The sequence below is a fragment of the Haematobia irritans genome, chromosome 2 (genome assembly GCF_050003625.1).
Source record: "Haematobia irritans isolate KBUSLIRL chromosome 2, ASM5000362v1, whole genome shotgun sequence".
In the NCBI taxonomy this organism is placed as follows: Eukaryota; Metazoa; Arthropoda; class Insecta; order Diptera; family Muscidae; genus Haematobia; species Haematobia irritans.
In genome coordinates this window covers 111331479-111345886 of record NC_134398.1, presented here as the reverse complement: position 1 = coordinate 111345886, position 14408 = coordinate 111331479, and the positions used below count along the sequence as shown (strand labels likewise).

Genomic DNA, 14408 nt, shown 5'->3' with positions numbered 1-14408 from the left:
AGCAATTGAACTTCTATTGGCATTAAAGGGCAACGCCGCTGATGTGATACAAAGCATTCCCGCTGCCTCTAGAAATAATTATAATGACGTAATAGCGGCACTTCAACGTAAGTACGGCGGAGAACATAAGCAAGACATCTTCAGAATGGAATTAAGAGGAAGAGTCCAGAAGTCAAATGAGACTCTACAAGACTTTGCAACAGAGGTTGAGCGGTTGGTGCTTTTGACATATCCAGGAGAAAGTCATCCACTTGTGGACCGCATCAAGATCGAGACCTTTGTGAATGGAATTAGAGACCCTGATATAAAATGCGCGACATATGCGTCACAAAAGGCTACATTCGCAGAAACAGTAACATTTGCACTTGCACAAGAAACTGCGAGATTGTTGGCACGACCTCAAATTCACAAGGTACGCAGAGTGGAGACCGAGCAAGATGAATCAAATTCCGTGATTGACTCAGTGAAAGAAGCAGTTAAGCAGGCAATGCAAGAAATGAAGCAGGAGACAACTAAATCCAGAATAAAGTGCTATAACTGTGATAAGCCTGGACATGTTGCTCGTGAATGTAAAGCACGTCGTAAGCGATCAAGATCGAAATCGCCTTCACCGCCAAACAATAGCCATATGTGGGTGAACCCACAGTCCAGTGATTCACATTTAAACTAAATCGAGCTAGTTCAGCGGGGCAAGAGCTGGCTCCCACATGTGATGGCCCCACAATCTCTATAGCAATAGTTCAACAGAAAAATAACAATTTGACTATTGCGGGTGGTATTAATGGATACAAGCGAACTTTGACGTTGGATACTGGTGCATCGAAATCTATTATTAGATCCGATTTAGTAAGAGGAAAAGTTACACCACTAATTGGAGTCAAACTACGCACGGCTACAGGTGAACCCGCAACTGTATATGGAAAGGTTCCTGTAAAGTTAACCATTGCAAACAAATCCGTTAATTATGAATTCATTGTGGCCGATATAGTGGACGAAGTTATAATTGGAGCGGATTTTATGATTGCTTTTGGTCTCAACTTGGATTTGAAGCGTCGTGTAATGACCTGGTGCGATATCGAAATACCGGTAAACGTGGGCTACAGTGAGAATACGCCTGTCAGATATTTGACAATGAGCCAGCCAGAGTCAATACCACCAAATGCCGAAACAATTATATGGGTTTCTATGAATGGAGATTGTGAAGTCGGCAAATTGTGGGTTGTTGAACCAGCAGAAAATAAAAACAATAACATCTTGATAGCAAATGCCCTGGTAACAACAAATGAAGAGGGGCTTATACCAGTTCGAGTTTTGAATTTATCTGACCATCAAGAGCAAATTGGAAAATTTTCGGACATTGGCAAATGTACTCCTGCCGAAGCAATAGTCAACTTGGAAAGCAAATCTCCAAAGAAGCATAATGAAGTGATGAAACATCTGGAAGGTTATGTCGAAACTTGGACACGTCATTTATCACCGTCCGAGAAAAATAAAGCCAAGAAATTGTTATGGAAAAATGCCTCCGCCTTTGCCATTGAGAAGAAAAATCAAGGGAGAACATCTGTGGTGAAGCATGAAATAAATACCACAGAAGAAAGACCCATAAAACAGGCACCACGAAGTGTCCCTCTAGCAAAACGAGATGAGGTTCGAAAGCTCGTTAAGGAAATGGCGGAAAGTGGTGTGATTGAACCATCATCAAGTCCTTGGTGCTCGCCAGTTGTGCTGGTCAAAAAGAAAGATGGAAGTACCCGATTTTGCGTGGACTACAGAAAATTGAATGATGTTACCAAAAAGGACAGTTATCCGCTTCCACGCATTGATGACACGTTGGACACACTAGCCGGAACAACATGGTTTTCCACGCTTGATTTGCAGAGTGGATATTGGCAAGTAGAGATCGCCGAGAAAGACAAAGAAAAGACAGCTTTTGGCGTTAATGGCGGTCTTTGGCAATTCAATGTAATGCCATTCGGGCTCTGCAATGCTCCGGCTACGTTCGAGCGATTGATGGAGCGGGTGCTAAAGGGGTTGCATTGGAAGTCCTGCTTGATATACCTCGACGATATCATAGTGATGGGCAAAACATTTGACGAGCACCTTAAGAACTTGAAAGACGTTATCCAGCAATTGTCAGCCGCTGGCTTACGACTTAACGCCAAGAAGTGCTCGCTTTTCCAGCGAGAAGTTAAGTACCTGGGTCATCATGTTACAGCAGAGGGCATATCCACCGATGAAGACAAAATTCAAGCAGTAAAAGATTGGCCACGTCCACGGAATCTCCACGAGTTGCGCAGCTTCCTTGGTTTATGCACATACTACAGGCGTTTCGTACCAAACTTCGCCAGCATCGCCGCAAGCCTCCATAAATTAACGCAAAAAGGTACGAAGTTCCAGTGGAGTGAAGAACAGGAACAGTCATTTCATCATCTAAAAGAACTTTTATGTTCAACTCCTGTTCTGGCGTATCCAATTCCTGGCGAAAAATTTGTTTTGGATACAGATGCTAGTGCGTACGGAATTGGTGGTGTACTATCTCAACAGATTGAAGGTAAAGAAAAGGTCATCGGATATTTTAGCCGAACGTTATCCAAGCCCGAGAAGAACTATTGCGTAACAAGAAGAGAGCTGCTTGCTGTCATAGAAAGCGTGAAGCATTACCACAAATACTTGTATGGACAGAATTTCTTGCTAAGAACTGACCATTCAGCTCTACGATGGTTGCTTCAATTCAAGAATCCGGAAGCTCAGCTGGCACGTTGGATAGAAAGACTCCAAAGCTATGATTTCACCATCGAACATAGAAAAGGTGGCAAACACGGCAACGCGGACGCCTTGTCACGTCGACCTTGTAATGTCGAGTGCAAACACTGCTCGAAAGCTGAACATAAGGAAGAAATCGTGGATATCAGGCTGTTGCACGTCGAATCAGGAGTGGACTGGCCAGCAGAACAGCGTAAAGATCTAATTTTGAGCAAAATTATTTCGGCGAAAGAAGAAGATAAAAAACCCAGTAAGAAAGACATCGCAGCCGAAAGCCCACTTATGAAATCATACTGGGCTCAATGGGACAGTCTATGTCTGGTCAACGGAACCCTACAACGTAAGTGGGAAAGTGAAGATGGCAAGAATAGCCGCAACTTGATAATCGTGCCAGATTCCAAGGTAAAGGATGTTTTGACGGAATTCCACAATGGACCTAGTGGAGGTCACTTAGGAATAACCAAAACAGCCGAGAAAGTGAAGCAACGATTCTACTGGGTTGGATGCCAGAAATCAATTGCTGAATGGGTGGCAAATTGTGAGAAGTGCATAAAGGCGAAAGGGCCAAGACGAAAAAGAAGAGGTCTTATGCAAGAGTATAGGCCAGGAGCGCCTTTTGAAAGAATAGCAATGGACGTTGCAGGGCCTTTCCCAGTAAGTGATTCTGGAAATCGATATGTCCTTGTGGTCATGGACTACTTCAGCAAGTGGCCAGAAGTTTATGCCATTCCTAACCAAGAGGCGAAGACGATTGTAGATGTAGTCGACAAGAACTGGATATGTCGCTACGGTGTGCCGACCGAGATACACTCAGACCAAGGAAGAAATTTTGAATCGGCCATATTCAAAGAGATGTGTGACTCCCTTGGTATCAAGAAAACAAGGACTACGCCATTGCATCCGCAGTCTGATGGCATGGTAGAAAGGTTTAATCGCACTCTGGAAGAACATCTTCGAAAGGTGGTGGATAACGGCCAACGAGACTGGGACGATCATATACCAAAGTTTTTGCTGTCGTATAGATCAGCCATACATGATTCTACGTCACGAACACCGGCCAAGGTCCTATTCGGAACGGAATTGAAGTTGCCCGGAGATTTGATATTTGGCGCTACACCCAATGAGCTCGCCATGGAAGAAACCAGTAACGACATACCAAACACATTTGGTAAAGTTCACGAATCAGTGCGAAACAAAATAAAAATGGTTAGCAACAGAATGAAGGCGAGATATGATCGTGCAGCAAACACTGAGGGCTTTAGTGAAGGACAACTGGTTCTGCTATTCAACCCGCAACGAAAGAAAGGATTATGTCCTAAACTACAAACACAGTGGGAAGGCCCATATAAAGTCATCAAGAAGATCAATGATGTTGTATACCGCATTCAAAAAGACGACAGCCCAAGGTCAAAGATGAAAGTCGTTCACCTGGAACGTTTGGCTCCATACGGAACGGGTTCTGTGCCTATTCGGGACGAACAGGCTTAAGCGGGAGGCAGTGCTACGAATGTGATATTTCTAGATTTAAGTTTATTTAAATTAGTTTACGTTAATTTAAATTTCAAATTGTAACGATAAAATTACGTCATAACTTGTTAGAGTCATTTCTTTATTTTCTAGTACTTTCTTAAACATCTTTTGTGTTTCCAATCGTTCATTGTAAAAGTAATGCCTTTTGTTTTATGACTGCACGACATCTACCTAATCTAGTAGAATGCACTAGATTATTAGCAAAAGCCTAAAAGTATGTGTGCCATATCAAAAATAACGCCGATAGAATATTCCAGATGGCTCTAGGCAATGAAGATAACCAGTTGAATATATGGTGTTAGATAAATTGTAACAAGATAGTTCTAGATGGTTGTAGGCCAGACTATCCAGAATTTTCGAAATCGTCAAATCACGGTATATAAGCCCCTGGCGGAGGGAGCAGTCAAGTCAGTCGTAAGCTAAAGTTTATACAGTACACATCGTAGAGCAAATAAGTGAAGCCATCAGTTGAACTAATAAATTGTAGATTGTCGTTATTTGAAAAGGACTGTGTTTTAATTATCGGGTTATTAAACACGCCTCAATATAAAAACGTAACAATATAAACGACCAAATGAAGGTTTGCCCATCAGACAATTTTTAAGTTGAACCTGTTGAACCGTTTCAAGATGCACACGGAAACATGTGCTTATTGTCATGTATACATCAGGGATGGAAAATACAATTTTTAAGAAAGTACAAAAAAGGTATTTTTTGAGCGGAAAGGTACTTTTTACTAAATTTCAACAAAAATTTCACTGGAAGATTATTGTCAAGAGACTGAATTTTAAATAAAATAAAATTTTGACAAAATTTTCTATATAAATAAAATTTTGCAAACATTTTCTATAGAAATAAAACTTTGCAAAAAACTTCTACAGAAAAAAAATTTGCAAAATTTTTTCTATAGAAATAAAATTTTGCAAAAATTTCCTGTAGAAATAAAATTTTTACAAAATTTTCAATTGAAATAAAATTTTGACAACATTTTCTATAAAAATAAAATTTTGCAAAAATTCTATATAGAAATAAAATTTTGACAACATTTTCTACCGAAATAAAATATCGATAATATAGAATCGCATTCTTTTTTCGACTAAAACATTCTTGAAGTTCAATAAAATCCTGTTTTTGACTATGTCTTTTACAAAATCGAGATTTTCTTCCCACATGAACATGTCTGTTTTGCCATATTTGTAAAAGGCTATTAGCAAATAAGGTTGATAAAGACTTTCTCAAAATATTAAAATATTTTGTCAAAGCTATTGTACCATAAATCTGATATCGACTCAAAAATGTCTACACAAAAGGTACTAAATCCTTCGCGGGGGTACTACGGTACTGACCGGGGTGAAAAAGTATTGAAAAAAGTACTATAGTACTGCATTTTCCATCCCTGGTATACATGTGTATGTACACATTGCATAGATGCCACAGACATTTAGAGAGAGTATGGAGAGTATGGAGAGACGTATTAGAGAGAGTATAGAGAGACAGAAATGCTCAAAGTCCCATTCGTACTATTAACGAAGATATTTCATTAATAGGACGAAAGATACCAATTTTAAATTTATTTTTTAACGATCCATATCGTTATATTAACGATCACATTCGTTTTATAAATGAAATTTTAGATTCGAGTTTGCGAGTATATAAAAGGACGTCTCTCCATACTCTCTCTAATACGTCTGTAGCGTCTATGTAATTTGTACATACACATGTAAGCATGGCAATAAGCACATGTTTGCGTCATTACAGTTTCGTTGTGAATAATAAAGGGTGAGTTAAATTTGTATTTTTTGTATATTCGCAAGAAGTTTAGTGTAAATTTGTAATCTTTAGTGAAAATGCCCCGAGGAAGTGAACTTTCAGATGAAGAAGGCGGAGCAATTACCGTAATGAACCTTGCACTAATAGAAAAAGTTTCGTTATATTAACGAAATGTGTCGTTAAAAGTCAGTCAATGAAACAAATTCGTTAATATATTATAATGAATATTCTGTCAATCAACGTAATTTTACTATTAACGAATATTTTCATTGTATTAATGAAAATGTTTCGTTATATCAATGAAAATGTTTCGTTGGCAAAAAATTGGATAAATGGACACGGTGATACGATTATCATTTTTTGGTCTTAAAAATAAGAGGATTTTTTCTTAAGTGGAAGTCACAATATATGATTATCAAATTACTTAATTTATCAATAAATATTATTTCCTAGTGTATATAAATCGTATTTCAAAGATCTTAATAAAAAATAATACACTACCAATGACTACACTCAAATGCAATAATTGGTTAGGTTTCATTAATATAACGTTTGTATTCATTTATACAACGTTCGCCTTTCATTCATACAATGAAAAAACTGGGTTTATACAATGAATGATTTTCATTCATACAACGTATGAGCTGCATCCATACAATGAATAAATTTTATTCATACAACGAATAATATTCGTTAATACAACGACTACAAAGCAAAAAATAGAACATGTTTTCCAACATAATTTCTACTGAAAGTCGAGTCTGAATTTGGAAAATAAAGGGTCGTTAACTCATTTTTAAAGGACTTTGAAAGCACATGAAGAAAAAAAGCTGCAAAATTAAAATTTGCTTCCTAGAAGCAAGTACACATATCCCAAATTTAAAGAGAATTGTGTCTTAAAAGTATCCTTACTTGTATTCTGGCGCTTCTTTGGCTCGGAATCAACACCAAAATTGTTCAAGTAAAGACAAAATCTTTGAAACAGGGCATGCGATTTTTTCAGTGCATAATGGCAGGAATCAATGTTAATGTTTGATTTCAGCTTCGAACTATGTGAAAAACCTTATTCTGGCAGCAAGGGTTAGATATAAAGCCGTTTTGTCCATATTTCAATAGACACATGTCGAAAATGAAAATGCTAAAAATCGCTACGAGGGTCATGAAAGGATTTTATTGCAGGTTGACTGTCTGAGTATATATTAATGCCAATATTTGTTGGAATTACTTCTCAGCCAATTCACCACATCTCTTATTGCCAATATTTCAGCCTGAAAACACTACAGTGATTAGGTAATCTTTTCGCTATTCGAATTTCCAGATCTTTAGAATATACTCCAAACCCCACTTGTCCATTCAATTTGGAGCCATCAGTATAGAAATCTATATATCTTTGATTCCCCGGGGTCTGTGTACACCACGCCTCACTGTTGGGAATTAGAGTTTCAAACTTTTTGTCGAAAAGTGGTTTTGCCAGGGTGTAATCCACTACGGTAGGCACATCTGGCATTACTTTGAGGACCGAACTGTGACCGTACATTTTTCCGACCACAGCGATAGCTCTCGCAACCGCACAGCCGTTGTTGCTGCTGACTGTTTGGCCAAAATGTCTAAAGGCAATAAATGCAGCATGACATTAAGGGAGTTTGTTCCTGTCTTGCTGAATGCACCTGAGATACATAAGCTCGCCATACGCTGAACTTTATCTAAACAAGTCGGTTTCTGAAGTGCCGGCCACCAGACTATAACACCATATAGCATTATAGGTCTAACTACTGCCGTATATAGCCAATGCACAATTTTTGGTTTTAGTCCCCACTTTTTCCCTATTGCCTTTCTGCTCGAGTATAGAGCCACCGTGGTGCAATGGTTAGCACGCCCGCCTTGCATACACAAGGTCGTGGGTTCGATTCCTGCTACGACCGAACACCAAAAAGTTTTTCAGCGGTGGATTATCCCACCTCAGTAATGCTGGTGACATTTCTGAGGATTTCAAAGCTTCTCTAAGTGGTTTCACTGGAATGTGGAACGCCGTTCGGACTCGGCTATAAAAAGGAGGTCCTTTGTCATTGAGCTTAACATGGAATCGGGCAGCACTCAGTGATAAGAGAGAAGTTCACCACTGTGGTATCACAATGGACTGAATAGTCTAAGTGAGCCTAATACATCGGGCTGACACATAACCTAACCTAACCTAACCTACCGTGACTTTTCTCACCCTTTCTTCAATATTAAGCCTAAAATTCAGCTTCCTGTCCAAAATAACGCCAAGGTATTTTGCACACTCACCAAAGGGAATTTCAATACCCCCTAAGGAAATGGGCCTAACCGTGGGAGTTTTGCGACCTTTGCAGTACATGACTAGTTCTGTCTTTGCTGGATTTACCCCAAGGCCGTTATCTTTCGCCCATTTCTCAGTCATACGGAGAGCTCTCTGTAGCGCCACATCATCTGCGTATGCCACTACTTTTATCCTTTCTTTTTCTAGGGAAACCAGAAGGTTGTTTATAGCAACATTCCAAAGAAGAGGTGATAGAACTCCTCCTTGGGGAGTGCCTCTGTTCACATACCTTTGTATGTTTACTTGTCCTAGTGTGGCTGAAATACGTCTCTTTATTAAAAGTTCGTCTAACAGCCTAAGTATACCTGAATCAACATTCAGAGTTGTCAGTCCATTTAATATTGAGCTGGGATGGACGTTATTGAACGCCCCTTCGATGTCTAGAAACGCCACGATTGTGTATTCTTTGACAGATAGCGAGCTTTCAATAAAGCTGACTAGTTCATGCAATGCGGTCTCAGTAGACCTGCCCTTCGAGTATGCATGCTGTCGTTTCGAGAGCAAACTTGAATCCACGCTAGTTCTAAGATACATGTCTATCATCCTCTCCAGGGTCTTAAGTAGGAATGAGGATAATTTGGTTGGTCGGAAATCCTTCGCACTCGAGTGAGAGGCTTTTCCCGCTATAGGTATAATATACTTGTCGGCTGACTACAACACCATATAGCATTATAGATTTAACCACTGCCGTGCAATGCACAATTTCGGCTTTAGTACCCACTTTTTTCCTATTGCCTTTTGGCACGAGTACAAAACTACCGAGGCTTTTCTCGCTCTTGTTTCAGTCCGGGGGGCTCCTTGTATAATATCTCTAATTGTGGATGGGAATTTTCCCCCGACTGCTAGAGCCACATCATCTACGTGTGAAACCCCTTTATCCTTTCTTTATTTTGGGAAACCAGAAGGTTTTTATTGCAACATTCAAAAGAAGAGGTGATAAAACTCCTCCTTGGGGAGTGCCTCTGTTCACATAGCTTTGTATATTTGCTTGCCCTGTGTGGCTGAAATACGTCTCGTCGTTAGAAGTTGGTCTAACAGCCTAAATATTCCTTGATCAACATTCATAGTTGTGAAACCATTTAATATCGAGCTTCGATGTCTAGAAAAGTCACAATTGTGTAACTATTCAGTGATAGATAGACAGATAGAAGAAGGAATGAGGATAAGCTGATTGGTCAGAAATTCTCCGCACAGATGTTTGTTAAAACAACTAAGTTGACTGCTTTCCCTTTTTCGGCAGACAACAACTGCTGTTTTAGAAAAGTGTTTTAATAGCAAAAAGTGACGTACGTGAGCATAAAATGTGCGTGAGTACCATTTTTTCGTTAAAACATGTTCACAAACCAAAGTTCACTCACGAGTTGAATTGCGCTTCCAATTTTAGTCACACTAATGGTTCTAAGATGTTAATCACGATTTTAAGAACCCAGCAAAAAAGCGACGACAAAAGGTTGAGAAAATATTCTTTTTGGTTCCGGAAGTGGTGCAACATTGGCGCAGAAACGATGAAAATTAACACGGGCTCGTCATGAAAAAAGCTTTTTGTATTTTGTAATAACAAAATACAAAAAGCTTTTACAGTGGTCACAATGGACAGTATCTTCCAATATAGTGGGATTTGTTTGCAACATTAAAAATTGTATGGAAATGAAAGAAACTTATTCCGATGTCACCACCATAAAAAAAACCTTAAAACAGAGTCACTATATGCTCATGTTCGGTCAATATTCCCAGAAGGAATACACTTTCTATATTTGAAATTAAAGTAACTATCATAATAAAAAGTTGTCATTTTCATATTTCATAAACGCATCCTTGCAATAATTAAGAAATTATTTTGATATTATAAAAGTTGCAAAAGGTTATATTAGGTAAAATGATCCATTGTTTATAAAGGTTTACTTAGTCCACCAGTCTATTGGAATGTCGGTTTACCGAAATATGACGATAAACAATTAGGAAGAGCAACCTTGTTTTAACCAATTGGGAGGCCGTTATATCCTGGGCTAGAACCCACGACTATATATGTCGGACCAGGCAACTATTACTACTTGGTACCATATTCAAATAGGAGAACGCAAAAGTAATTGAAAATGATTACTTAAATTATATCATTTCATAGTTTATTTTTCTAAACAAAAATACCAAAAACAATTAATTTTTTTTTATATATTCTTATCTACTCGTACATACGCTAAATTATGCCCCATATACATGAGACTCAAAATAGATTTGAAGTCACTTATTTACAATGAAAATGACAGTTGAAAATAGCTAAAGTAGATTTTGAAAGTGTAATGAGAATTATGATTTACCCAATGGTACTAAAAATATTGTTTTTGTAGTATTTATCCTTCCATTTTATATAAAATACTGCAAAGAAAATTTCCCGGGAAAGCGGCAGCGAAAAAATAGCGAATTCCCGGGAACGGGATCCCCTAATGTGAATCTAATTCTGGGTATGTGTGATAGAAATATCACTAACGTTTACACCTCTAGCATCCATGTTTGTTTCATACACTTCAATTTTTGAAATACTTACTTAAAATTGCACTATCCTGTTGACCACTGTTTTGTTGAAAACTTGTATCTGCAAAAAAAAAAAAAAAAATAGGAAAATATTCTATAAATTTTTAATGATAAAAATATAGTAAATTTGAACTAAAAGGCTCAATATCAAAGCAAAAAGAATATGAAAAAGGTAATCTTAGTACAACTATGGTAATAGCGTGTCAAACTAGGGATTGAAATGAGAATCAAAAACTTGTCTTATCGACATTTCCCAAATATGAAGAAATCGACTTCTGCGATCGCGTCTTTCGGCTTTTTAGTTCTTTGTCAGCATAAGAACCATATAACAGTCTCCTTTTGAGACATGTTGATTTTGGTCACTATTTATCAAAAGTTGATTTTAATAGCTTTTAAAAATATCAATTAGTCGAAAGTATGTCCATGGTGAGCATTTACTATATTCACCAGAATCATATTTAGCAACAAACAAAGAAAACGGTTCAAGTTTAAATAATAGAACATATTTGCAGTTTTTGTGAACCACTTAAAATTGGGCACAACAGGTGGAGGTTTAAATCATAAAATGATTTTCTCCGTATGCCGTTTCCGAAAGGCATAAAATCAGAAAACTTGTGTGTGGCACAGACATTGGCTTTGCAAATGTAGACATTACCTTCACTGAAAAAAATATTTACGTGGTATTAAAGATTATGCAACCTAAATTTTAGGATGCGCAATTTACAAAATATTAAGGACAAATTTCTTTAAAATAATGATATTTTAATTAAAACAAAGTTTATAATCTTTACTTCAAAATTTTTTTCATTAAATTTAGGACACAAATTTTGTCAATTTCCATCCCTCCGTTAAAGCCGCATATCTTTGAACCAGGGCTGGGGAGTCGGAGTAGGAGTCTTGGAGTCGGAGTCTGCAGACTTTGCTGGAGTCGGAGTCGCACCCGGAGTCGTAGAAATTTTGCTCGACTCCGACTCCGGCGAAACAAACTTTGAAAAACACTTCCTATCTTATCCTGTCGAACAACGAAAAACGAAGTAATGGATTTCAGGCCATTTATATTTATATGGGTGAAATTTCACGGTGATATAAAAAGTAGGTTTTACTAGAATATGGGCTGAATTGATCAATTGTATTGACCATTTTTAACATATTAAAATGATAATTATTCAACCGTCGAACGGAACGGACGTGTTTTCTAATAGCGGATAAAATCATCGTAATAAGTACCTACTACGAATTTCAAGTGTGGTGGGATATTAAGCCACTATGCAGCGAAATTCAAAGTCATCCACGGGGTTGCTAACTTCAGGGCCCAGTGGACGGGTATCGACTGAAGTTATAAATTTGGACTGTGACCAAGAGTCAGGCCCAATTAGTCGACCTGCAGACGGGTCGACAGGTGGCGACAATTTGACAAGTCGAACCTTTTCCAAGGTAACGGCATCAAAAGGAGGTAATCCCTCCCGAAAGAGATTCAAGGAACGCAGAAATGCTTTGTTTATCCTAAAGAAATTAGGATCAGTCGACCCAAGCACGTTGTCGGCTAAACAAAGCGATTCCTTAAAATGGGCTCAAGGAATTCTTGAGGCTGGAAAAAGGCAACGATCACCGGATGAGCTGCCATCCTCCAAAAGGGATCAGCGATCGTTTGCCTCAGTTGCTAACGACAGCCTTGTGATGGCTATCATAAATAAAAGAGCATTGGACGGTATGGTTCCAAAGCAAAAATGGGGGGAAATTGAGAATGCTTTGTCTGGCGTCTACTCACAGGTGCTGGAAAAGTTTCCCGGCCCAGATCCTCGACACCAAGAGGCTGGTTGGTATCAAGGACGATTTAAGCTAGTCGCATTTGAGGACCAGAGGTCTATAGAATGTTTTAAAGCTGCTCTGATACTAATTGGTGAAGTTTGGGAAGGAGCTGCTCTAGAGTTAGTCGAGAAGAAAGACATACCGGCTAGACCAAGAGCACATGCGTGGATACCTGCAAACCCTCCTGACCCTGAATCTATTTTAAATAGACTGAAACAATGCAATCCAGATCTTCCAACAGCTGATTGGAAGGTTGGCCGTTTGGATGAAGTGGATGGGCCAAGACGGCATGCAGTGTTTATATTGAACACTCAGTCTTTGCCACATCTAGCAAAGTCTCAGGGCCGTGTATGTTATGGCTTTCATTATATCCAAATGAAGGTGTATAAAAACGATCAGCTAAAGGATTCAGAAATGGACAAGCCTCTGTCTGAATCAGAAGTAAGCGGGTCCTCTTGCGAAGTCGAGGGAGATACCAAAGTTGAAGACATGGATAGATACCGTATGCGTGAGAAGGTTTCTACTGCCTCAGAACTCACCAAAGTTGAACCTATGGTTATAGCGAGAGTCACCGAGATCTCTGAAGAGGACATTCTTGATGACTCAATTGAAGCGGCTGATGTGACGGTTGTTGAAAATCTCGATGGTCCTACGGATCCTCCAGATAAATCTTCATAATTTTAAGGCTGCATGTGCTGCCTTAAAAGTTCATCTGATGAAAGGGGACATAGACATAGTTCTTATTCAAGAACCATATGTTTATAGAAACAAAATATGTGAATTAAGTACTCCGGGGTTCAAACTATTGCAGTATACTGGTAATGATGTAATTCGAGCCTGTATAATTGCTAAAAACGAGCTTAACTTGTTTCTGCTTCCTTCAATGTGCAATGCAGTCACTGTCGTTGCCAGTTTAAAAATGGCCAAATGCAAATATTGGGTATCTTCGGTCTATATGGGACATGACAGGGAGATGCCTCCATGTGCCGTGAAGACCTTAGTTGAGGAGTCACTGAAAACAAAGACGAAACTCATTATGGGATGCGATGCGTATGCGCATCATAGTATATGGGGAAGTAGTGATACTAATGCAAGGGGAGAGTCGCTAATAGAGTTTATTTTGCGTACTAATCTGGTAGTTTGCAACAAGGGAGATGCCCCAACCTTTGTCACTAAAAACAGCCAAGAGGTTTTGGACATCACCTTGGCCTCGCAAGAACTGAATGAAATGATTTCTGAGTGGCAGGTTTTAAGTGAACACAGCTTCTCAGATCATCGCTACATCAGTTTCAAATTTGATGTTCATACTACCAAGACCATATTTCCGCCAAATGTTAGGAAAGCTGACTGGAATAGGTATAGGGAATCGTTCAATATGATGATACCGGAAATACCAGAGACAAATATGAGCACTGTGCAAGTTATCGAACAGGCAGTGGAGAGGATTACTAAGGCCTTCAACATTTCACTGAAAGCTGCATGTCCTAAAGGGAAGCCAAGGGGGAAAAATCGACCACCATGGTGGTCTACGGAGTTAGGTAATATGAGGAAATCGTGCAGGAAGCTCTTTAACAAAGCAAAGTCCACCAGAGCTCCTGTGAATTGGGACGCTTACAAGAAGAATCTGAGAGGATACAAGCGAGAACTGAGAAAGGCTCAGCATAACTCT

The 14408-nt window shown here is 38.9% G+C and overlaps 1 protein-coding gene across 6 annotated transcripts in view; it reads right to left on the bottom strand.

The window, feature by feature from the left end:
• The window catches only part of dl (REL proto-oncogene, NF-kB subunit dorsal), a 221109-nt gene that overhangs the window by 66921 nt on the left and 139780 nt on the right, over window positions 1-14408 (bottom strand). For all 6 annotated transcript variants that reach the window (XM_075295891.1, XM_075295887.1, XM_075295890.1 and 3 more), the window contains one exon: window positions 10944-10991. In XM_075295891.1, the coding sequence (XP_075152006.1) occupies window positions 10944-10991 (48 nt within the window). The remainder of the gene's footprint in view (window positions 1-10943; window positions 10992-14408) is intronic.